The sequence below is a fragment of the Schistocerca gregaria genome, chromosome 5, assembly GCF_023897955.1.
Source record: "Schistocerca gregaria isolate iqSchGreg1 chromosome 5, iqSchGreg1.2, whole genome shotgun sequence".
NCBI classification, from domain to species: domain Eukaryota; kingdom Metazoa; phylum Arthropoda; class Insecta; order Orthoptera; family Acrididae; genus Schistocerca; species Schistocerca gregaria.
Window position 1 is genome coordinate 410,938,141 of NC_064924.1, and position 26,967 is coordinate 410,965,107.

The following is a 26,967-nucleotide window of genomic DNA, read 5'->3' on the forward strand; positions in this document are numbered from 1 at the left end:
TACCCTGCTTGTACAACTCCTTTTTTTGTAATGAAATGACCTCGCAGGAAAACTCATTTTCATATCTGTTGCACAACTTTTCATCTTTGGTATTCAAAGTCTTATTCTAGTGGTACATCTGTTGTTGTTGTTGTTGTTGTTGTTGTTGTTATGATCTTCAGTCCAAAGACTGGTTTGATGCAGCTCTCCATGCTACTCTATCCTGTGCAAGCTTCTTCATCTCCCAGTACCTACTGCAACCTTCATCCTTCTGAATCTGCTTAGTGTATTCATATCTTGGTCTCCCTCTATGTTTTTTACCCTCCACGCTTCCCTTCAATACTAAATTGGCGATTATTGATATCTCAGAACATGTCCTACTAAAGGATTGCTGCTTCTAGTCAAGCCTTGCCCCAAATTCCTCTTGTCCCACATTCTATTCAGTACCTTCTCATTAGTTACATGATACACCCATCTAATCTTCAGCCTTCTTCTTCAACACCACACTTTAAAATTTAGTATTCTTTCCTTGTCTAAACTATTTATGGCCCTTGTTTCACTCCATACAAATACTTTCAGAAAAGACTTCCTGACACTTAAATCTGTACTTCATGTTAACAAATCTCTCTTCTACAGAAAAGATTTCCTTGCCATAGCCAGTCTACATTTTATATCCTCTCTACTTCAACCATTGTCAGTTATTTTGCTCCCCAAATAGCACAAAACTCCTTCACTACTTTAAGTGTCCCATTTCCTAATCAAATTCCCTCAGCATTGCTCGATTTAATTCAACTACGTTCCATTGTCCTCATTTTGCTTTTAACCTCATTTTGCTTTTGTTGGTATTCATCTTATATCCTCCTTTCAAGACCTTGTCCATTCCATTCAACAGCTCTTCAGAGTCCTTTGCTGTCTCTGACAGAATTACAGTGTCATCGGCAAACCTCTAGGTTTTTATTTCTTCTCCATGGATTTTTATTCCTACTCCAAATTTTTCTTTTCTTTCCTTTACTGCTTGCTCAGTATACAGATTGAATAACATCGGCGATGGCCTACAACCTTGTCTCACTCCCTTCTCAATCACTGCTTCCTTTCGTTCCCCTCAACTCTTGTAACTGCCATCTGGCTTCTTTACAAATTGTAAATAGCCTTTTGCTCCCTTTGTTTTGTCCTCGCCACCTTCAAAATTTGAAAGAAAGTATTCCAGTCCACATTGTCAAAAGCTTTCTCTAAGTCTACAAATACTAGGATCAGTATTGCCTTGCATGTTTCAACATATCCAAGGAATCCAAACTGATCTTTTACCAGTTTTTCATTTCGTCTGTAAAGAATTTGTGTTAATATTTTGCAGCTGTGGCTTATTAAAGTGATAGTTTGGTAATTTTCACACCTCTCAACACCCATTTTTGTTGGGACTGGAATTATTATAGTCTTCTTGAAGTCTGAGGGTATTTCGCCAGTCTTATACATCCTGACCACCACATAGTACAGTTCTGTCATGGCTGGCTGTCCCAAGGCTATCAGTAGTTCTAATGGAATGTTGTCTACTCCTGGGGCCTTGTTTCAACTCAGGTCTTTCAGTGCTCTGTCAAATTCTTCATGCTGTATCATATCTCCCATTTCATCTTCATCTATGTCCTCTTTCATTTTCATAATACTGCCCTGAAGCACATCGTCCTTGTACAGACCCTCTATATACTACTCCTACCTTTCTGCTTTCCTTTCTTTGCTTAGAACTGGCTTTTCATCTGAGCTCATATTCACACAGGTGGTTGTCTTTTCTCCAGAGGTCTCTCTAGTTTTCCTTTAGGCAGTATCTATCTTACCCCCTAGTGATACATGTCTCTACATCCTTATGTATGTCCACCAAGCCTTCCCTGCTTAGTTTTGCACTTTCTGTCGATCTCATTTCTGAGATGTTTTTATTCCTTTTTGCCTGCTTCATTGAGTGCATTTTTACATTTTCTCATTTCATCAAATAAATTCAATATCTCTTCTGTTACTCAAGGATTTCTAGTATCCCTCCTCTTTTTATCTTCTTGATCTTCCGCTGCCTTCACTATTTCATCTCTCAGAGCTAACCATTCTTCTTCTACTGTATTTCTTTGCTCTGTTTTGTCAGTTGTTCCGTAATGCTCCCTTTTTATCTCTCTGCATCCTCTGGTTCTTGCATTTTATCTGGGTCTCATCTCATTAAATTCATATCTTTTTGCAGTTTCTTGAGTTTTAATCTACACGTTATGTTGTGTGACATGAAACGTTGTGAAATCTAGATGATATTGTTTGCTTGTAAGAGTTACCTGTTCCATCAAGAACTCAGTCGCATTGATTGTCAATTATAGCAGTCGTTTCCATACAAGAAGTAATTCTGAACAGTTTTGTTGGAAAGGCTGAACAGTAATTCTACATCACAGGTATGACCAAACTAACTGAAAATGAGAGTTGAAGTCGTTTGATCCCAGTCCTTGTACATCTAGATCTGTATGTAAGTAGGTTTTATACTGATCACCTGTAAAATGTTTGTCAGCAAGTACCTTTTACATGTTATACATGGTGCAAAAATTAAATTGATCTCAAATTTAGAGCACTGTATAAGGTCTTAAATTGATCAAAATTTGTCAAATAATAACATGCTGTTAATGCTTATAGTGGTGCTGTGGCCATATAACAGCAGCCAATAATTGATGAGCGTTTTGAAGTTTGTGTGGAAGGGACTGGGTTGGGCATTCCCCCAATGCAGTTTTGTCTGCCTAAGCTACTGCTGTTCTTTCCTACAACTACTGTCATGCCTTTGTTATGTTGAAGTCATCATGAATAAGTAGTTACAGCAAGTTAGCACACACTCATGTTGTGAGATTAAAACTTTCCAGCATACAGATTGTTCCATAAAACTTCAGGCGATACTTACCAGACAGATTGAGAAGAAAAGTCTTTCCTTCTCATACCATCTGGTAAATCTCTCCTGAACCAGGGTTCTGGGTGACTTTTCTGAACTGTACCCCTGTTCCTAAATCTCTCCAGTTCTTTGCTTTCATCCCTCTTCCTTCACCTTCAACTTTTGTGCCAGGAGAAGGAGCCACTGGCTCCTAAACCTTGTACAAGTTCTTTTGTGAGTGTGTTGCACTGCCGCCAGTTTGTGAGTAGCTTTCTTATCTGACTGTTTGTCAAATTATCAACAATTGATTACTCTTCACAACCTGTGATTTAACACTGTTGCCGTACAAATCATAGAAAGTGCTATAGAGAAATCACATTGTATTCTCAAGGAATGGAAATGCATCATTCTGCTGTACTGCAATGAAAATGGAACTGAAGAGCATGATATTCATCTTATCTTTTATGATAAGGTTTGCGACACTTTCAGACCTGGTAATTGGAACATGTATCGTATTCCTGATCTTTGCTTTGTCTCACCTGATGGTAAAATTCGACCACTGCCAATATCAAGAAAATTCCATGGAGGCTTCCCACACAGCCAAAACCACTCAGTTTTTCTTGAATTTGGGATTACAATCACTTTCATAAGAGTATTTCCTAGGCCCAGATGGAATTTTCAAAAGACTGATTGGAAGAATGTCTCTGAAAATACGAATAAATGTGTAGGATGGATCCCACCAGCAATTTCAAACTACAAGCGGTTCATTGAAGCTGTAATTAAGGCAGTAAAGGAATGTATTCCAAGATGTTTCATGGATGGACAGAAGAGAGTGAAAAATCTATACGAAGAATTTTGTGAAAGCAATAATCGTGAAATACCAGATGAGTTGCTGTCTGTCATTGACACAGCTAGACACATAAAACTGACTCAGGTCATTTAATTGCTGGACTTCCATGCATCAAGCAGGAAAGCGTGGTCTTTGCTCAGAAAACTAGATCATAGCACCCCACAGGATTGCACATGCAACACTGCTACCGCTGACCACTCTGCAGCCAAGATTGTGTCCGCTTCCAGGACTCCTAAGAAGAAATTAAAGGCACTCAAAACAGATCACAAAGCTGAAACTGAATACTCTCTGCCATTCAGCATTTTAGAAATAATTGTCACAAAAGAAATGAAGCCAGGGAAAGTCTCAGGCTTTGATGTAATTTACACAGAATTCCTTCCGCACTGGAGCAAGTTTGTGAAAAAATGTCTGAGTTCTTTACTAACATTCTGCAAATGAGCACTTACTGCATGAAATGAAACAAGTAAAAGGTGTAGCCTTGGTGAAACAAGGTATACCAAATGAAAAGCCAGAAAATAATCAACCCATAGCTTTAGTCAGTATTCTGTCCCAAGTGCTTTGAAAGTGTACTGGTTGAACAGGCAGGTACTCACTCCTAACCACAGGTGTGCAGATAAAGTTCTGTTCTTAACAACCTTCATAGAAGCTAAATCTCAGAATTGATAGAAATAATCCATTGCATTCATTGGTGTGACAGCTGCATATGATATTGTTTGGAGTTAAGGTGTCATATTCAAACCTTGAATGTACTGCGAAAACATAGAAAGAAAGATCCTTTATCATTTAGCTATATATAATATAGTAGGTCAGCAACTGGAAGCATTTAATTCCATAAATTACCTGGGAGTTGGCATTAGGGGTGATTTAAAATGGAATGATCATATAAAGTTGATTGTTGGTAAAGGATGCCAGACTGAGGTTCATTGAAAGAATCCTAAGGAAATGCAGTCCAAAAACAAAGGAAGTAGGCTATAGTACACTTGTTCGCCCATTGCTTGAATACTGCTCAGTGGTGTGGGATCCGTACCAGATAGGGTTGATAGGAGAGAGAGAGAGAATCCAACGGAGAGCAGCGTGCTTCGTTACAGGATCATTTAGTAACCACAAAAGCATTATGGAGATGATAGATAAACTCCAGTGGAAGACTGCAGGAGAGGCAGTCAGTAGCTCGGTACGGGCTTTTGTTGAAGTTTTGAGAACATACCTTCACTGAGGAGTCAAGCAGTGTATTTCTCCCTCCTATGTATATCTCGCGAAGAGACCATGAGGATAAAATCAGAGAGATTAGAGCCCACACAGAGGCATACCAACAATCTTTCTTTCCACAAACAATACGAGACTGGAATGGAAGGGAGAACCGATAGAGGTACTCAAGGTACCCTCTGCCACATACCGTCAGGTGGCTTGTGGAGTATGGATGTAGATGTAGATGTAGATATAGAAATGGTGGTTAACGTCAGCTGCCACTAAGACAGAAGTCTCTGTTTCACCTAAACAAGATGGTGGCCAACAAAGAACTTTCAGTTCACCCTGAAGGCAGATTACTCAGATGTAATAGTAACACGCAATACCTAAGGGAGATCCTAGTTAGAAGACTCAGTTAAAACATCATCAATTAGGAAGATTACTCAGATATAATAGTAACACGCAATACCTAAGGGAGATCCTAGTTAGAAGACTCAGTTAAAACATCATCAATTAAGAACAGCTGCCAAAATCAAAACTTGAAATAACATCCCAGGAAACTCTGTAGCATACTAACGATATCAGCTGCATCAGCACTCCATGCTTCAGCTCTGGGACCAGTTTACCCTGTTGCTGCAGAATATTGCTAACCAGCCTCGATGAATAGTTCCACGCAAAACCTGTTGATGCACTACTCAACCAGACCATGTGCCTTACATCTGGTACCATGAAGCTCTCACCTACTTTCTGGCCACCTGTACTTAGCTGTGCACCACCTCCAGCTCAGCAGCAGGAAAGTGCACTTGTTTTGGAGTACAAAACATTACGGAAAACTCCTAACCCTCCCATCGTCCACCAGACATTCCAAGCATCAGCAAAGATAGACTTCGCTCTCATCACCCACCACTGCAAACTGCAAGAATGTTAGTTGGAAAACACATTAATATTGATAATTGCTGGAGAGACACATGACAGATTAGTGCTAAGAGGGAACAACACCATGCATATCGACTGGACCACTTGGCTTTGAATTGGCACACGAGATCTGCTTGGGTGTTAACTAATATGAACAAATACTGGAAGGTGTGACAATTCTATGCGCAAGTGGAAGAAAATAATCTCCAAGATGAGACTGTGGTGTTAAAAATCAGACTGTTCACCAAGTAATTCTAGAATGTTCTCTGAGAGCTTACCCTGATGATGCAACAGAGTTCCTGGTGATGACGGAGGGATCAATAGACTAATATTTGTGGCTTGGATATTAATTTGTAGTTTGAGATAATTGTAATATTATTTTTTTTAGTGGAGCTATATGATGAATATAGAAACTTCCCTTTGATTGGATATTTGATCTGGTACAGATCATTCAGCTGTTCCATTTCTAATTTTTGCCTCTAACAAACTTTTTCAAATATAGTTTAATCGCAAAACTTGAGCCATAGAGCCTGCATCAAGTGTAATAAACATATAATTCTCATCTATCTCTGCTGTAAGTAAAATTTTCAGTATTTTTAACAGGAAGACCAAAACTTAGCTGATTTAGCTACTTGTATGTTTTGCCATTTATTGCGCCACAGCAATGTACAAAATCTGCTTAGTTTTGAACATGGAAACAATCTTTTCCCCTTATTTTGTGTTGGCGCTGGCAGGAAAAATAGGTCGCATATTTTCCATATTGCACATGTTATTCACTAACAATTCTGTAATTCATTTCATAGTTACAGTCAATACTTTATTTAAGACTCCTTGGAACCAAAGTACCTGGAAAAAATTAATCTGTCCTGTATTCTTCTGTCCTGGATTTTCTCTTCCAGACTTGCCAGGTTGGAATCCATTTCTTCTGCAATGCCATCAATTCATCTTATACTTTGACGCCCTCTTCTCCTTGATCTTCCCCTGCATTAATGTCTTCCCAACAAACCACGTTTTCTCATAATATGCAAATAGTAGATAAGTTTTTGTTTAAGTGTCAGACCTTTCAAGGAGCAGTCTGGTTTTATTTGCTGTAATACTGACCACCTCATTCTCTTTGCACTCTGTGGAACATTAAGGACTTTACTCCAGCACCACAATTCAAAGTTGTCTATTCTACACTGTCTGGCCTTTCTTATGGTCCAGGTCTCATATCCGTATATCACAACTGGAAGGGCTGTAGCCCTTACTGTACAGATCTTTGTGGCTCAAATTGTCTCTACTTTTTATTAACATATCAAGGTTGGACATTGCCTTTCTGCTGGGTAACAAATCTCTCTTGATTTCATACCTGCTGTCACCCACTAGCAGATAACTGAACTTAAAAACTACCTTCATTGTTTGTCCTCCTATGTGCCATGAAGTGATAGATGTATTTGGCATAATTTTAATTTTCTTGGGATGCAACATCATTAGACCAGCCTTTGCACTCTCTCTCTTCAGCATCAGTAACAGGTTCTTTAACTCTTCCGCACTTTCTGCCATCAGTATGGTATCACTGGCATATTAAGATTATTTATATTTATTCCAGTTACTTTAATTTGATTTCTTCTTCATTTATTGTGGAATCACTCATAATGTGCTCTGCACACAGATTAAATAAATAAGATGATAAGATGTAGCCATGGTGTACTCCTTTCTGAATCTTGACCCATTTAGCTGCACCACACATGGTTCTCACTGTGGGTTCTTGGTCAGAAAATAAATTCCGTATGAAGTGAATGAATTGGTCTGGTACGCCCATGTTTTTGAGTACTTTCCAGAATTTATTGTGCTTGACACCGTCAAAGACGTTAGCATCATCAGTGAAGCAGAAATGCACATCTTTCTAGAATTCTCTTGCCTTCTCCATGATATATTGAGTATTGGCAATTTGATCTCGGGTCCCTCTTCCTGTACAAAATCTGGCTTCTCATTCAGTTATTTATTGGTGTATATACTGGCAAAGCCTGTTTTGTAAAATAATGAGCATGACTGTGCTATCATGTGAGATAAGTGTGATTGTTTGGTGATTTGAACAGACCCTAGAATTTCCCGCCTTTGTAATTGGAATGAATACAGAGTATCCCCATTCTTCTGGCTATTATTGGCATCTTCAAATTTCCTGGCATACTTTCTGACACGTTAAATGCAGCAGTTTCACTGCATTCTTTCCAATGATTTTGAACAATTCTGCTGGTTCTATGAGTATTATTTGCACACAGTGAAGAGAGAAAAAACAGTGCAATGTTTAATTAAGTTCATCATGAAAATTTACAAACTTCTGTGCAAGTACTGTTGTTTACCAATCTTACAATTTTGTCATACTCACCATATAGTGGAGATACTGAGTTGCAGTCACCAACTCTTCTGAAAACATTTCATCGTTATTTTTATGTTAAGGCATTGTCCATTTAATGAAACCACTTTTGATGAATTATTTCCTTATTCAGCGGTAACACACTTGATGAAGAAGTTTTAAATATTTTAATCATTGCAAAAAAGGACAGTGTCTCATAAACTTCTTTAGACCTTCTTTTTCTACTCTTCCTAGTGCTCATTTATCAATAAAAGAAGGTATATGTTGTAAGCAGTTTGTTTCTGCAACTTATTTTGTTTTAAAATTTGGCGCAACTTTAGCTACATTCATTTACTAACTCAATAGTATGTCTGTTCGTGAGTTGCAGATCACAATTTCTTTTTGTAAATTGATACAAATGTTGCATTAATCCTTTCATTCTTGTAATGGTAATGAGTAACATGTAACATTCAATTTTCAACCAGCTCCTTTTTTTAAATAGGTGTGTAATATAGAAAAGTCAGTAATGCATAATTTGATTTAACTTTAAGTGATGGTTTCACTTTCATGCTATTTAACTTTTTTTTATTTTAGCAAATGCAGCAGAATCAACAGTAGTTCAAGTCAGTACTTCGGTTACGTCTTCAGCAGTACCAGCACCAGCACTTTCATCTGTATCAGCTCCTCCTGCAGCAGCTTCAACTGTTGTTCCAGCACAACAACCAGCAGTGGCAGCTCAGTTAGTGCCTCCAACTACAGACAAAACATCTATGGTTTCTGGGAGAACTCTATTACAGCTATCGAAACCCTCTGCGAGGACTTCGAGTGCACCTCTCCCACGTTCTCAGTCTGTGTCATCCACAAGACCACCTTACTCTGCAGTGTCGAGGAGTGCTACCCCTCGTATTGCACCTATCTCTGCAAGAGCAGTAGCTCCTGGCAGAGGCACTACCACAGCTGTAGTGGCTGGGACAAGAGGAATTTCCAGGCCTGGAATGTCTCCACAACCTCTTCCCAGAGGCTTACCAAGTCCACACCTTGTCCGAAGCAGGACCTCTACAGATGTCAGATTTGGCAGAGGCACCAGTCTCCAACGGCCAGTTGTGGATGCATCTTCCAAAGTTAGCAGAACCCCTCTAGCTCCAAGACAAGTTAGTGTTATTATTATTTTATTGTTAACTGCCTGCATCAGCATAACGCTAGAAGTTAAGCAGCTTTCAGAAAGCCACAAGATAAATACTTTACCCATGGGTAATGTTGTTGAAAGTAATTTATGTACTTGTAAAACATTACTTAATGAATGTTTGACATTATTTGATTATAATAGAATCTCGTGATAAGCTATATGATCCTCTCCATTCTGATTTAAGTTCTTGGTTCCTGTTCATCACTAAGACATATTACTAATTTAATGTTGGGATAGTTTTTCATGTGACATATTGATCAGTAAAGTGAGAATGCTCCAGTGTCCTCTTCAAGGATTCTCGTTACATGAAGCCAGTTCTGTAATCATATTCTATAAGTATGTGTAGCAACACTTTGTAAGTTACCTTTGTTTAATACAACTCCATTAATTGGTACATCAGGAGTCTCAACAGGAAGAAATGAGTACTTCAATCTTACAATTATTGTTTAAGTCCTGTAGCTGTTCTTCAATTTTTTTTAATGATTACTCCTCATTTAATCATGACAATTTGTTTTTGTACTGTACTGCCGGTCCAGTTGTGTTGTGAGAGAGACATTCATTAATGTAAAACCCTACGTCTTGTAGAATATATGAATAAAATAAAAATAATTACAACTTCTTGTATATCACCCCTGATGAAACTGCACATTTCTGTCTGTAGGATGTGCAGATAAAAACTCAGTTTCAAAATTTTTTTAAGATACTTTAATTTGCAATGGATGTGTTGCAGTTGGTCGTAAGTTAATGAGAAACTCCTGTCATGTGATGTTTCAGAATCAAAAAGAATGTTCTTCCACTATTTCATTGAAGAGTAATGCTTAAAACTGGCTGTAAGGGCATAACAAGCACTTTTTGTTGGGGAAAAAAAATTGTTTCTGGAACAGAAAAATGAAACCTGTCTTCAACTTGAAAACTGCTTTGAACACTCTATTGCTTTGCTACAGTTGTTACTATTGGATGCAATATTCCATTGCCTGTGGACTGACCAACTACAGCCAGCTATAAAGAGAATTACTGTCTAATATGAACAACAAAACACATTTGCAATTTAGTATTTTTCATGTGTACTAATTGTTGTGAGGGATGAATGATACAAGAAGTGACAGGGGAAAATAATTTTTAGTTGCAATCACATTTGCCTGAGATGAGAAATAAGATTTAGTGTACTTCCTGCAAACTAAGAAACATTTCGTGTCTATATGGAGTGAACTGTGTCTACATAAGTGTCCAGTCACTAGATACTGTAGTCATTGCTGCTGTTCTCAACTGGCTTCAGAGTAGCATTCATCATTGCAGATTATTTGTTTCATTGCTTAGCACTCCATTTTGATTATTGGGTCTGATCACATTCCTTTCTATAAGAGTATGGGCAAAGTATACACTAACTGTATTTGAGCTATGAGGGAGCTTCTGTGTATTTGTTCAAGTGAGATGGTGAACTTGTATTTGAGAGCATTTAAACTCAAACAGCAATTCAGGTTTAGGTTGTTTGTGATTTGGATGTTAAACTTTAATCTTCTTTTCTTTTCTTCTTCTGCACCTTATCTTTCTTTTGATCTACTGTGTGTGTGTGTGTGTGTGTGTGTGTGTGTGTGTGTGTGTGTGTGTGTGTGTGTGTGTGTTTGGGGGGAGGGGGGTTAAGCAAAAGCTAAAATGGCAATCTTAGTATGAAGATTGTAATCATTTTTCACTTTGTAAGTATTTATGACATAATCATTAGATAGTGGCGCTGTTTATAATATTTGCACTTGTCTCGGAACTATTTAGTGTGCAGATGCAAACAAAACAGGTTTACACTTATGTAGAAAGTGTGGTTTACACCATTCACTGTGTCAGACATAAATGAAGACACTTTAAAAAATCAAATAATTATAATACAAATATGTGTTATGTGCTTTTCTTATCAAAGGTAGTCTTTTCTCATCTTTCTTTTGTGGGTATTGTCTCAGGGATATTTTACAGCATTTAAATGAGTTGATGCAGTTCTCTTTATTAATTCAATGAATTTAACAGGCACATTCAGGGCAGAGTGCCCCCCTTGGGACTGTAAGAGCAACAAGGCAGCTCAGTTCTGATCGCCCACAGGTATTGTCACTTGATGTGTTTCTGTGTTGTGGCTTTGTTGCCTGTAGTCCCTGCAGTTCCAAGCTTCAATTTTATGTTCTGCTCCTGTACAGTACAATATTGTAATTTCTGTGTTTTGAACTTATAGAACTTCATAAATGCTTCATCAGATTCACACCTTTATGTTTCATTGTCAGTTGCAGTTGATCCCAAACATAAGTGACAGAAGGTTATCTGTGACATTAATGATTTTTAATTCTCATAGATGTCCTTCATATTGTCTTATTTTTCAAAAAGAAAAAGAAGGTCTTTTCACAAACTTTTTTTTTTTTTTGTTGGAACTCAAATAGGCACGGAAAAGCACTATAAAGATGGAACAAAATCATCTGAGGAGGATGGTTGTACCTCTTGCTAGACTGAATTGTCCATGAACACGCTGCTTTTCAAACATCTGAAGATTGATGCATCAGTGCTCTCCGTATGTAGTAATACACTGAGCCCATTTGATAGTCAGATTTGTTGCTTGTGAATCCTCAACCAATACAGAATTTTCTGAAAGACAATAGTGTTCCACAGCTGGCCAATTTCATAACATTCTTCTAGTCATTTTTAAGAAGTTTCTGCTGTTAAGCCAGTATCAAACACACAAAAAAACATACCAGCAAACAAAAGTAAACTCTTACAAATTATAAAAAATCTACAATGTTACAAGACATTAGTGTGGGGATGGATATTACTTACTTAAATTAGCTTTGTTTAATAGCACGTGTTTACTTATAATCCATGGAAGTGATATTCATTCTCACACTATTGTTTGCTACCTTAGTATTTTGTTTGCATTTGTAAATAAATTTCTTTTGTTTTCTGATATGTGGTTTAAATCTTTGATAATTGCTTAATGGACAAAACTGCAAATAATGGAAAATAAAAAGACACTGTAAAATCTATTCGTTGTGGAACAATGTTATGTTTTAGAACATTTAACAGTGTTGCAGGCATGACTTGACTCCCAGATTGGTTCCCTTTCTTCTGTTTATTTCTTTTCCCCCTTTAGTTCCTTCATTTACCCAGCTGTCCTTTGTCATACACAGTTTCTACAATTTTCTCTCTTTTCCCTAGCTTGTCCCTCAATGTTACAGTTGCGTGATCTCGTTTCATTTGTGATAATCTGTCTCTTCTTTGTGCATTCTGCATTACTGTCAAAGATTGATTGTCGTCTGTCAGAACTTGGTGTGTGCACATTAGCCTAGTTTACAAGATGGAATAATTTTTATTAAAATTTAATTTAGTTTGCAGTTTTTTTATATATAATATTCTTTCACCAAGTAACAATACCGAGCGAGGTGGCGCAGTGGTTAGACACTGGACTCGCATTCGGGAGGACGACAGTTCAATCCCACATCCGGCCATCCTGATTTAGGTTTTCCATGATTTCCCTAAATCACTCCAGGCAAATGCTGAGATGGTTCCTCTGAAAGGGCATGGCCGATATCCTTCCCTAACCCCCCTCCCCCCCCCCCCCCCCCCCCAAAGTAACAATGAAAGCTACTTGTGTTGCTTCTGAAATAGGAATGAGTTACCCAAAACAAACACCAACACTGTGCATCACATATCTTGGCCAATCAGACATTCAATACATGTAAGTAATATTAACGTGAATGATTTGCAGATTTCCACCAACTAACAACAAAAGCAAAGTAACTCCCAACGCTTATTCAAATAGCTGAGGAACATTTCTCTTGAGGACATCCTGTTGACATGATATGGAACCAAGTAAATAAAATCCTTTTCCAGGGTCATAATTTTTCTGGTTACAATGAATTATTTTGAATAAGATCAATGCTTTACTTTTGATACTGGCTGTAGTTTCCTGGATCTGTGCAATGTGTGCTGTGTTGCCATCAGACTCATATTTGCATCTTCGCTTCATGCTTAATTGCTTCGTTCACTGCAATCATTAACTTACTCGTTCACACCCAATGAGAGGACAGTGCCGTATGGAACAAGCAGTCATTATTGAGGGGTAGTCATGAATTTTTCAACATCACCTTAAAAAAAAAAAAAAAAAAACCACACACACACACACACACACACACACACACACACACACACAAGCTGTCATCACGAAACATGGTGAAGGTCTTAACTCTTTGCTTACATTTCCGCTCTTTAGTGTAACACATTTTTCATGTTGATGGATGACTTTTCAGACTTCGCATTTTGGTTGTTCAGTAAATGTTCCACCTCAAAAATCATCTCATTGTCATTCTGCAAATGCCTGTTACAAAATGGTTGCTTCCTCTGAGGCAAGAGAAAGAAGTCGTGGGCTGCTGCCTGAGGAAATATGGGGTGAGAGAAAAGCTCAAAGATGCTGTACATATGACCATATACTGTAACGAATGAGCTGTGGCGTTGTTGTACAGCTAATAAAACGCTATGTTGAGCAAACTCCTGCAACCCTGTCTGGAATTTTCGGTAGTATGCTGCTGTGGCGATTTGTCTCTTACAAGCATAATCTGTTAGCACCACACCATTGCAGTTACCAACAGCACTCGACCAACCTTGACTGATGTTGGTTGGGCTTTCACTTTTTCATGTCGGAGGTGAATCCATGTTTCCACTGCTTGTTCAGACGCTTTGTCATGGAGTGACACACCCAGTTCTCATCCATGGTGATTGATGGCTAAAGAAACCATGTGTATTGGCCTCACACAGCTGCCATGTTTACCCTGCTGCCTTGGCATAGCAGGATTTTCGAATGCATTTAAGCAGCTACTTTTCTCATGTGCAAAATCTTGTGCAGGGTATTGAAACTTCCCGTCACTGATTTTCACTTTTTCCACTGTCACCTTGATATTAATGAACTTATCTTCAAGCACCAGGACCTCCACTTCTTCTGTAATTTGCATTTATTCTGAAAGAGATGTTCTACCACTTTGTTCATCATCATTCAAATCCGTTTGACCACAACGAAAGACACTGGGCTACCTAATCACTGTGTCATACGATGGTTTACTGATGCCTTACACTTCCACCAAATTATCTTTTATTATTGCAGCATTGTCATTCTTCAGATGCAGAAATCAAATTACCTCTTGACACTTTACTTTATCAGTAAGCTGCACCTCTTTGTTTTGGCCCATCTATTGGCATACTAATGGTACTGTGGCACAGGGCTTTCTGTATATACTAGGACTGCAGACATATGCTTGCAAATTGACTAATTTTTCAAGGTGATAATTAACATTCTTTGGCTATCCCTCATAAGTTGGTGTGTGTGATTGTGATGCAACAGTCGATATTGATATCATCTTCATAAAATGATTGTTGTGAACTGTGATAACTTATGGATAGCCAGCCGTATTGTATTCATGGTAGCAAACATCTCTTCCCATAGAAACACTGTCGCACTGCACGGTTTGATTAATTTTTCCGTTTTATGTAGTGCTCACATGCTACCTTGGGACAGAAGTGCTTCAATCCGTTGTATTTAACATATAGCTTCTGGTCTCAGTCCCACTCATTTGTTTGATTTTAACTATTTCATTATCCATGTTGTTTTTTGGTTTTGACTAGTATACGTCTAATCAAACTTTGGCGTGTTGCAAAGAAGTGTTTTCATCATTACATTTCCACAGCTTCTTTCTTCATTGAATAGTATTCTGCCTCATTCCCTTCCTTTTATGTTTTTATGCTGCTTCTGGTTCCTAAACAAAGAACACAGCATTTGTATACAACATGCCACCATTATTTGTATGTTCTTCACAACTGAAAAGAGCAAACGGCTTTCTGCACCATGTCTGTTTTATCACATTTTTGCAGTTTGTTACAGTGAAAAGCTTTCCTAAATGATGACTCGTATCTGGATTACCTGCTTTTCACAAGCTGTCACCTTAATCATTTGGCTGACTGAACACACCTCCAGGTCTGACAAACTCCTGTTTGCACAGATGTTTCTATGTTTCGTTCCTGAAAACTACTACCAGAGGTTTCCAATGGGGTATGTGGGAATAGCTTTCAAATTGCAGCCTGGTACAAATTTTAATTTTCGTGACATATTTGTAAGTTCTGTATTCGGCATTTCTGACTTTTTTTCAATGTTAACGTTTCATACAACTGCATCTTCATTGATTTCAACACATCAGTCCATTCACTTAGTTTTTGTGAATATAATTCTTTTGTAGATTTAAAATTTCTTTATGTGAAAACTTTATTTCTGTGGTAAAATGTAGTGTTCAGCTTGCACGATAAAACAAGATAGCAGTTTAGAAATATTGTCTGCATGCTTTGTTTAGAGGAATTTCTAGATTAACAATGTGCCCCCTGTGATTGTAGTAGGTAACCGGTTGTTTTAGTTTTAAAGAGTTATTAGATTTACACTTCAAGGTGCAGCCCTAGAATTATATGATATTATGCACTGCATTTTGTAATCATTTATCATTACTTTTCAGGAAACTAAACAGTTCTGTGATATAACAATTGTTTGTGGAAGCATTAATTGTGTGTGTCGTGGATAAGTCATTTGTCCACAAGATCTGGAATTCTTTTTAACTTAAGTGTTCAGAATAATGCTTCATATGCTAAGAAAGGCATCAGTACAGTTTGATATATTTGTTTACTGAACAAAATACATTCCGGAGATAAACTGAATTAGGTACACAATAAAACTGAAGGCTCCATAATGGGAAACAGTATGTTGAGCTCAGTGGGAAGACACTAGCTGAGGACACTGTCTTATGTATCTTCTTGAAGTGTGATAGAAAATTACTGTTCATAATATGCATGTGAATAACTCTGTGAATAATACCTGTAGTCCTTTGAGTCTTGAAAATGTTCTTCAAAATCACAAACATACCCATAATTATACAGAAGTCTGACAACGTGCCTTCACTATAAGTAAATGTTATGTATTTTGTATAAATGGGGGGAAATTGCATGTAACAAATGGCGAAGGTGTTTGACAATAAATTGTTACCACATGCAGACAGAATATTCATTCTTTATCCTGAAGCTTGAGTTGATGATAGATTAGAAGATAAATGGGTTTTTTAAATGGTGCAGATTAGTTCAGCAGCAAAATGCTGTGCTAATATTTCAGAAGATCCCATTTTGAATTGTAAAGCTGAGATCCAAATCTGTGTTTTTGATGTCCTTTACTCCAATCTATACAGAATGTAAGAGTGGCTTCCGTGATAAAACCTGTAGTAGTTGCTTGTCAGTTCAACTAGGAATACATTACTTTGTTATTGCAGGGGCATTAGAAATTAAAATTAAAGAATTAAAAAAATATTTTATTTGATAGATATGAAATAATTTTTTGTTTGTTATTGTGTAATTTTTTGTTCACCTAATGAGTAATCATGTGACAAGGTATGAAATTTTCTGGCTGTAATGGCAAATTCTCTGCAAACATATGTAAGCCTTGTGTCATAGTCGAGTTAAGTTTTAGTATACCATGCTTTGGGCTATGAGGCATGCTTTCATATTATGTGGTTCTACTGTAATTCCCACAACATAATTTAAATTAGGTCATGTACAGTTCCAGTTTTTTAGTATCTTGTTGTCTACATAGCTCCATATTGAAGTAACTTTAGGTGGTGTACTTTTTTTGCTTAAGTGCATTGTCTGTCAGCAGCATATTAGCCTAAATGAACATGATACACTCCATATTGTCCAATTGAACTCTTTTTTTCTGTTTTATATTCTAGCTGCATTAAATGTGCACATCATGTCACTGGTTTTTATGTAGTGTGATAGAGAGCATGTATTGCATTTTATGCATGTATCTTTTACTATAAAACATACAGGCACAGTTTTTTACTCCATATTAGACATATTATGTTTATTTCATAAAACATATCTTGATCATAAGTTAGTTGAACATCTATGAAAGAGCAAGAACTTTGTTAATTCATGGTGGTGTCAGTACATGGGACTATTATAGCACTTTCATGAAGAGTTTCAGAATGGAATAACGACAATATTATGAAAAGAATAGATTGCTGCTCACCACATTAGAGGTGGTGTTGAGCCACTGACTGGCACAGTGAAAAGACTATTAAACATTTAACCTTCTGGCTAGGAGGCCTTCTACAGAGGTGAATGTGTGTGTGCTTTTTATTTTTGAAGGCCTTTTTGCCGAAGCTTAAATGTTAAATAGTTTTTTTCATTGTGCCTGTCTGTGACTCACCACCTCCTCTATGCGATGAGTAGCAATCTTATCTTTTTCATAATATTGCCATTAAGTGTTTCAGGTAGAAGTAATGTACAGTTGTTTGCTGGCAGCTGTCTGAAGTGCTCAGTGCAGCACATATTGTAGTAGTTTTAGAAAAATGAGTTTCATGCTGTTAAGAAAATTTTTTAGGAGGATTAAACTGTCATACCAATTGAAATTAATTTGCATGATATTTATGCAAAAACTTACCTCAGTTGAACATAATTTCTTCATTTGTATGGTGACAATGTCCATGAACCATGGGCCTTGCCGTTTACTGTAGGTGCAACTACAATGGAGGGTTACCTGTGGAGAGGCCAGACAAATGTGTGGTTCCTGAAGAGTACCCCTCAGTAGTTGCAGGGGCAACAGTCTGGATGATTGACAGATCTATCCTTGTAACACTAACCAAAATGGCCTTGCTGTGCTGGTACTGCAAACGGCTGAAAGCAAGGGGAAACTACAGCCATAATTTTTTGCGAGGGCATGCAGCTTTACGGTATGTTTAAATGATGATGGTGTCCTCTTGAGTAAAATATTCCGGAGGTAAAATAGTCCCCCATTCGGATCTCCGGGCGGGGACTATTCAGGAGGACGTTGTCATCAGGAGAAAGAAAACTGACGTTCTGTGGGTCGGGGTGTGGAACGTCATATCCCTTAATCGGGCAGGTTGGATAGAAAATTTGAAAAGTGAAATGGATAGGTTAAAGTTGGTTATAGTGGGAATTAGTGAAGTTCGGTGGCAGGAGGAACAAGACTTTCGGTCAGGTGAATACAGGGTTATAAATACAAAATCAAATAGTGGTAATCCAGGAGTAGGTTAAATAATGGAAAAAAAGAAAAGAAAAACAGGAGTGTGGGTAAGCTACTACAAACAGCATAGTGAACGCATTATTGTGGCCAAGATAGATACGAAGCCCACACCTACTGCAGTAGTAAAATTTTATATGCCATCTAGCTCTGCAGATGACAAAGAAATTGATGAAATGTATGACGAGATAAAAGAAATTATTCACATAGTGAAGAAAGATGAAAATTTAATAGTCATAGGTCACTGGAATTCAATAGTAGGAAAAGGAAGAGAAGGAAACATAGTAGGTGAATATGGATTGGGGATAAGAAATGAAAGAGGAATCCGCCTGGTAGAATTTTGCACTGAATATAACTTAATCATAGCTAACACTTGTTTCAAGAATCATAAAAGGAGGTTGTATACATGGAAGAATCTTGGAAATACTAGAAGGTATCAGATAGATTAAGTAATGGTAAGACAGAGATTTAGGAACCAACTTTTAAATTGTAAGACATTTCCAGGTGCAGATGTGGACTCTGACCACAATCTATTGGTTATGAACTGTAGATTAAAACTGAAGAAATTGCAAAAAGGTGGGAACTTAAGGAGATGAGACCTGGATAAACCGACTAAACCAGAGGTTGTAGAGAGTTCCAGTGAGACTATAAGGGAACAACTGACAGGAATGGGGAAAGAAATACAGTAGAAGAAGAATGGGTAGCTTTGAGGGATGAAGTGTAAAGGCAGCAGAGGATCAAGTAGGTAAAAAGACGAGGGCTAGTATAAATCCTTCGGTAACAGAAGAAATATTGAATTTAGTTGATGAAAGCAGAAAATATAAAAATGCATTAAATGAAGCAGACAAAAAGGAATACAAATGGCTCAAAAATGAGATCGACAGGAAGTGCAAAATGGCTAAGCAGGGATGGCTAGAGGACAAGTGTAAGGATGTAGAGGCTTATCTCACTAGGGGTAAGATAGATACTGCCTACAGGAAAATTAAAGAGACCTTTGGAGAAAAGAGAACCATTTGTATGAATATCAAGGGCTCAGATGGAATCCCAGTTCTAAGCAAAGAAGGGAAGGCAGAAAGGTGGAAGGAGTATATAGAGGGTCTATACAAGGGCGACGTACTTCAGGACAATATTCTGGAAATAGAAGAGAATGTAGATGTAGACGAAATGGAAGATACCATACTGCCGTAAGAGTTTGACAGAGCACTGAAAGACATGAGTCGAAACAAGGCCCTGGGAGTAGACAACATTCCATTAGAACTACTGATAGCCTCGGGACAGCCAGCCATGACAGAACTCTACCATCTGGTGAGCAAGATGTATGAGACAGGTGAAATATCCTCAGACTTAAAGAAGAATATAATAATTCCAATCCCAAAGAAAGCAGGTGTTGACAGAAGTGAAAATTACCGAACTATCAGTTTAATAAGTCACAGCTGTAAAATACTAACACGAATTCTTTACAGACGAATGGAAAAACTGGTAGAAGCCGACCTCAAGGATGATCAGCTTGGATTCCGTAGAAATATTGGAACACGTGAGGCAATACTGACTTACCTTAGAGGATAGAGTAAGGAAAGGCAAACCCACGTTTCTAGCATTTGTAGACTTAGAGAAAGCTTTTGACAATGTTGAGTGGAATACTCTCTAGGTTAAATACAGGGAGCGAAAGGCTATTTACAATTTGTACAAAAATCAGATGGCAGTTATGTGTTGAGGGACATGAAAGGGAAGCAGTGGTTGTGAAGGGAGTGAGACAGGGTTGTAGCCTATCCCTGATGTTATTCAATCTGTATATGGAACGAGCAGTAAAGGAAACAAAAGAAATATTTGGAGTAGGTATTAAAATTCATGAAGAAGAAATAAAAACTTTGAGGTTTGCCGATAACATGTAATTCTGTAAGACACAGCAAAGGACTTGGAAGAGAGTTGAATAGAATGGACAGGGCCTTGAAAAGAGGATATAAGAACAGCATCAACAAAAGCAAAATGAGGATAATGGAATGTAGTCGAATTAAGTTGGGTGATGCTGAGGGAATTGATTAGGAAATGAGACACTTAAAGTAGTAAAGGAGTTTTGCTATTTGGGGAGCAAAATAACTGATGAGGGTCGATGTAGAGAGGATATAAAATGTAGGCAATGGCAAGGAAAGCGTTTCTGAAGAAGAGAAATTTGTTAACATCCAGTAGAGATTTAAGTATCAGGAAGTTATTTCTGAAAGTATTTGAATGTGTAGCCATCTATGGAAGTGAAACATGGACAAGAAATAGTTTGGACAAGAAGAGAACAGAAGCTTTCGAAATGTGTTGCTACAGAAGAATGCTGCAGATTAGATGGGTAGATCCCATAACTAATGAGGAGGTATTGAATAGAATTGGAGAGGAGAGGAGTTTGTGGCACAATTTGACTAGAAGAAGGGATCGGTTGGTAGGACATTTTTGAGGTATCAAGGAATCACCAATTTAGTATTGGAGGGAAGCATTGAGGATAAATATCATAGAGGGAGACCAAGAGATGAATACACTAAGCAGATTCAGAAGGATGTAGGTTGCAGTAGGTATTGGGAGATGATGAAGCTTGCACAGGATAGAGTAGCATGGAGAGCTGCATCAAACCAGTCTGAGGACTGAAGGCTACAACAACAACAACAACAACAATGTCCATAATTGCTTTATAATTGTTGTAGTTGCAAATATGGATTTAAAATGCCTTCGGTAATGAAAATTATTTGTTTGTACTAAAATGTAAAATATTTAATATGCTTGTAGAAGTGCAGAAGATGAAGTATGGTCTGGGCAGCTAGTTGGGCCAACAGATTGGGGCTGGTAATATTGTTTATATGCAGGGAGTATGTAAAATTTCGAGTAATGGCACTGTGTCACTGTGATACTTGCCTTGTGTAAACTGTGCTTTAACTTCTTTTTTCTATTAGTAAATCACTGGCTGTTAGGAGAATGTCAGATTGTCATAATATTGTTTTGTGCTTTTAAAATGTTCAAAAAAATTGATTGGTTGAATCAGCATTTTTTGGCTGCTAACTGTATGACTTGTATAAAAGTGGTGATACGAGTGCAGGAGTCAGGTAATAGGTTAAAAAGTATTTCGAGAAATAGAGATGACAGTGATCAGCTGCACATACCAAAAATAACAAGAAATTTGATAAATTCCTCTTATGCATTATATTTCGATCTGGGTTTATCACTAAAGCATTGAATATACTCTTCAGTTACAGAAAATAGTCCCAAACTGGAATAAGGTGAAATATTTTTACATATGTAGTTTCATATGTGGACAACATAACAAATACAAAAATTTTAAGAACATTAACTTAAGAATGTTTTTGATATGTACTTTCATAATTTGACCCATACTTTTTCAGTATTATGAAAAGGATAGATTGCTACTCACCATATAGCGGAAAGGTTGAGTTACAGATAGGCATAACGAAAAGGCTCCATTGTTTGCACATAAGTATGTTTCATCCACACCGGTATTTCATTCTTCATAGTTTCAATTGAGGTTCATGTCTCAAACATAACATTAACTGTAAACCAAAGTCCACAAGAAAGTGATCACTAGAAAAATCAAAAGCAGTGGCATAGAGATCACACATCACGTGTTCTGGCAATATCATATGCCAGTATAGCCAAGTTGTAAAGTCTGTTATCCATTTGAGGTGGAGCTTTAGTTACATGACGTCTGTAAAACTACATTACTGTGTACTGTCTCTTGTCTGATGTGTTGACAGTTGGCTAAGCCTGAAACATGTTTATAGGTGAAATATACAGGTATTACTGTGCAGCTATTAAGATCAACAATACTCCATCCTAAAATTTTGTATTGGTTGGTAGTCATAACATTGAAAAAATTTTAAGTTAAGATGTAATTTTCATCTTCCATTGTATATATCAATTAACTGCTATTCTCAGTGTCAGCACCTATATTACTACCAAGACTGCATATTAATTTGGACACTTTATCTATTTGTACACATTTCCTTTGTACCTGTACTCTAGCGATAACAGTGACCTTGATGTCTTACATAAAGCAGGTTAGAACACCAAATCAGCAGAGTCGGCAGGCATGTAGTATTCCTGGAAAGGAAAACTTAGTCAGGACACAGAAGAATAGCCCTGTAGGATCAAGTTCTTCATTAAACAGCTCAACATCTTCTGACAAGGTGAAGCAACCTACCACAGTCTCTGTTGAGGTTTTGCCACGCACTGCTGATGATGGTAAGCTTCAAAAATTGCTTTATTACTTTAGTGACAGCTATCTCCACATTTCATGCTAGTCAATATTTCCATGTACTTTTGGTCATACACATTTTTACAGCCCACTTGGTGCATTCTTTTCTTTTTTTGATTTGTTGGAATTTTATCATGTATTTAAAGTAAGCATATGTTCATGTAATGGAAAAGTATAATTTTTGTTCATTTACAACAGTAATGTGTAAGAGGGGTCAGTCCATTGGATACTCAACCTATTTTTGTGACATGACTTAGGGCTATGTCTTCCAGATGAAATTCCAGCCAGTGAGAGATTTATCATCTGATCTGATACACTGTATATTATTCAAGCAGTTTAAACTGACATGCCTTAGCAGAGAAAATAGTCCAGAAACTTAAACTTCCAGACACATTCATCTGCTCACATATGGAAAGGGTAAAATTCTTAATCTTTTAGATGCCAGGTTGTCTGGGAGTCTGTGAAAATTTTCAAGTTAATACAGCAGCAGAAGTGCACAGTAGACACAAATTGTGCCTTAATATGTAATCTCCTTGCAGTTCATTTCCATTTTATGGGAAAAAACGTATGTCCATTAAGCAGGAGGTTGTAAACAACAAATTGTGAAACTTGCCTCTTAGTTAAAATGCTGCTTGTCCCAGCCACTCTTACGGAAAGAGGTCACTGATGCCATTGGTGGTTCATGGGCCTTTTCACAGAATTTCAAGAGAAGATGGACTGGGAGATTACAAATAATCAATACAGAACACCAGAAGAATTATAAAATACAGCTGTGCACAAGTACACTTGCCTTATATGAAATGCATGTACAAAAAAAGATTTCTTTGTTAATTACATTGAATTTTTCCATGACACATTCATTTAAGTTTTTGACACTTTATGTGAAATCTTTCTAGGCAGAGAACACTGCCACATCTATTACAGGAATGTGCCGCAAATTCTTTGCTTTGAATTCTTAGCTAAATTTTAGCTTACCTGGAAAAATCACAGATATATTTGAGGGTTCTAAATTACTTGGGGAATATTGAAAGATCTGGTGTAAGTTTCAATTCCTCATACATCAAAATAGATTGTTACAAATCACTTTAACATTCTTCTTTGCAACAGTTGTCTACTTGTCACATAAAGGAAGAAGGAGCAGTATATAAGTTAAAAGTTTATGCCAGATCAAAACTGAGGTGTTATGTCAGACCCCTATCTCAGTGCACCTTATTTCAGTCATTCCCATGGGAAGAGGTTTGATCTGACATACAGTTTTCATTTGTTAGGAAGTTTCAAAACAGTGGACTTTTTGCTGCAGAGTGGAATACCCATGCTGGAGTGCATTGAGTTGTTACATTGTTTGTTGCTTTGCTGTAGTGCACTGAACTTTCTGGTCCTTCATTGTTGTCTGTTTGTCTTTCTCTTCTGGGGACATTTTTCATTGCTGTTGCAACATGCATATCAGGATTTGTAATTGATCTATGATTTACTCTTTGACACAAAAGCAATTGTTTTCACATACATACATTGAAACCAACATATTTTGGCTCAGTGTTAAGTAACACTCTTACTGGCTGAGCTATCCAGAGTGACAACGTGCCCTCACAGTGTCAATTTTGACAGTACCCCTCTCCTGCAATGCAAACTCCTCATTACTTCTGCATATCTTGCTAGGCTAGCATCCCAGAGAGAAAGGTTGTGTTAAAGGCATTGCCTAACTATTGCTGCTGCATAGTCTCTGACAATGTATCACCTGGTGTGAGATTTTTCAGTGGAAATGATATGACACACAGTGTGGTATAATCATTATTGTCACTGTCTGGTATGCTGCTGGTTGCTGTCCCAAACCTGACCACCAGCAATTATTTAGTACTCATCAGTAGGCTGTTGAAATATCTGGGTTCATAATGTTTGTATATTCTTAAGTATTCAATGTACGTATAAATATCAGTTTTCTAGAATATTTGATGTTTGTATAAATAGCTGCATACTCTATTCAGGAACTGGCTGTAATGCGGTGTCCATAATAGACATACTTTCAATGATAAGTTTTGTATTGCATTGACAACCCTGCTTTTGGATTTTCATTTAAGTGTGAGTACAATGTGACATTGTTTGTTTGAGATGCCAGGTATTGCAAAACATATACATCACTGTGGCTTCAATTAGGCAACGTAAAAATTATCTGTCGCCTGCAGTGACAGGAACTGAACAGGACGTCATTCCAAAGGCTATATTCAGCAGACTAGTAGATTCCAAGCCAAAAATAAGTCAGCTACACATCAAGAATCCATTTGTATTTTCCAGAAGATTCTGGTCAGCACCTGAAGGAATGTCCAAAAAGATTTGACCACGTTGCCAAATACAACCTGTGTGATTATATGATGTGTTTACTGACAAAGAGATAGAGGGGCTGGCCAGTACTTACCTCAGCTCAGTACAGCCGATAGAAACACAAAAAACACCCGAAAATTTAAGTTCCTAGCTTTCGGAATAAATGTTCCTTCATCAGGGAGGAGAGAGGAGAAAGAAAGGGAAGAAGGGAAAGTGGATTTAGTTACTCACAACCCTTGCTACCCTCCCTGTTTTCCTTTCCCTGTTGCTTCATAACCTGGGTTGTGAGTAACTAAATCCACTTTCCCTTCTTCCCTTTCTTTCTCCTCTCTCCTCCCTGATGAAGGAACATTTATTCCGAAAGCTAGGAACTTAAATTTTCGGTTGTTTTTTGTGTTTCTATCGGCTGTACTGAGCTGAGGTAAGTAATGGCCAGCCCCTCTATCTCTTTGTCAGTAATTGTTTCACATCTTTATATGAGATTTTCCATTAATTAGTTATATGATGTGTTTGGCAGATGTATACTTTTATTTGGACACCACAGCCCATTGGTAGCTGGATAACAATGAAGAGAAGTTCAATAACTGCAGCAAATTCCAGACCTAACTGAAGCAAACATTTAGTGTCAATCGACAGAAAGTTGTCTTAGCAGAACAGTTAAAGAACAGGGCCCAATGTCGTGGGAAAACAACACAGTCTTACATGCAGAATGTTTTGTTCCTTTGCAACATTGCGAATCTGCGTGTGACAAACTAATCTCACATTTTATGAAAGGAGTTGCAGACAGCATGCACCTCTTCTGGTAAGGCATGTCACAACAGCAAAAGAATTCATCAAGTGGTGCCAGCATATCAAGGAAATACAAGGAAGAGAGTTGGACGAAAGAGCTATGATTGATTTCCAAATGTGGTCCCTATAGCAGTTTTGAAGGAACTCCATGATCTCATGTCTCTTACACACCAGGTCATAAAGACAGAGATAAAACATTTTATGGCAGCGAGAACTATTGCACCCAGTGCATAAGACATAGCAGCCATTAACCATAAGACATAGCAGCCACCGAGCGAGGTGGCGCAGTGGTTAAACACTGGACTTGCATTCGGGAGGACGACGGTTCAATCCTGCGTCCGGCCATCCTGATTTAGATTTTCCGTAATTTTCCTAAATCACTCTAGGCAAATGCCAGGATGGTTCTTCTGAAAGGGCACGGCCGACTTCCTTCCACATCCTTCCCTAATCCGATGAGACCGATGACCACGCTGTCTGGTCTCCTTCACCAACCAACCCGACTTAATCCGACTACATAGCAGCCATTAACATAGATCCCATACATCAGGAAGTTATAGTGACTGCTAGAGAATAGACGCATTGATCATTAACACCAATCTCCACTACAAGTGGAACGCGCTGTGAAGAATGGATACAGCCAACACGGAATTACGCCACCACTGTCAAACAACAATCCAACATCTGACCGTACCGAGCGAGGTGGCATAGTGGTTAGCACATTGGACTTGCATTCGGGAGGACGACGGTTCAATCCCGTGACCGACCATCCTGATTTAGGGTTCTGTGATTTCCCTAAATCGCTCCAGGCAAATGCCGGGATGGTTCCTTTGATAGGACACGGCCGACTTACTTCCCCGTCCTTCCCTAATCTGATGAGACCAATGACCTCGCTGTTTGGTCTCTTTTCCCCAAACAATCCATTCCAATCCAACATCTGACCAACACAGGTACAAGCAACTCCTCCACCTGAGATAACACTCAACAGAAGAAAAGACATTTGCAGCACAGAGGACAACATGCTAGTCAGTTTTCACTCTGCATGCTCTGGACTTAAATGCTGCTGCAGAGGAAGATGATGAATATTTGGTGACTATTGCACCACAAGTTGTCAACCATTGTGACAGTCCTAGTACTGCTGTACACTGCAGTTGTTTTTTGTTGACCTATGAGATGAAACTCATTGCCGTATTGTGGATGAAGTCA

At 37.9% G+C, this 26,967-nt stretch overlaps 1 protein-coding gene across 10 annotated transcripts in view; it reads left to right on the forward strand.

Moving 5' to 3' along the window:
- LOC126272212 (S phase cyclin A-associated protein in the endoplasmic reticulum) overlaps positions 1–26,967 on the forward strand; it is a 554,765-nt gene that overhangs the window by 47,903 nt on the left and 479,895 nt on the right. For 3 of the 10 annotated variants that reach the window (XM_049974902.1, XM_049974900.1, XM_049974903.1), the window contains 3 exons: positions 8,734–9,290; positions 11,339–11,410; positions 22,463–22,646. In XM_049974902.1, coding sequence (XP_049830859.1) covers positions 8,734–9,290; positions 11,339–11,410; positions 22,463–22,646 — 813 coding nt within the window. Of the gene's footprint in view, positions 1–8,733; positions 9,291–11,338; positions 11,411–22,459; positions 22,647–26,967 lie in introns of all 10 variants that reach the window. The other 7 variants (XM_049974898.1, XM_049974899.1, XM_049974897.1 and 4 more) reach the window with 3 other exon arrangements.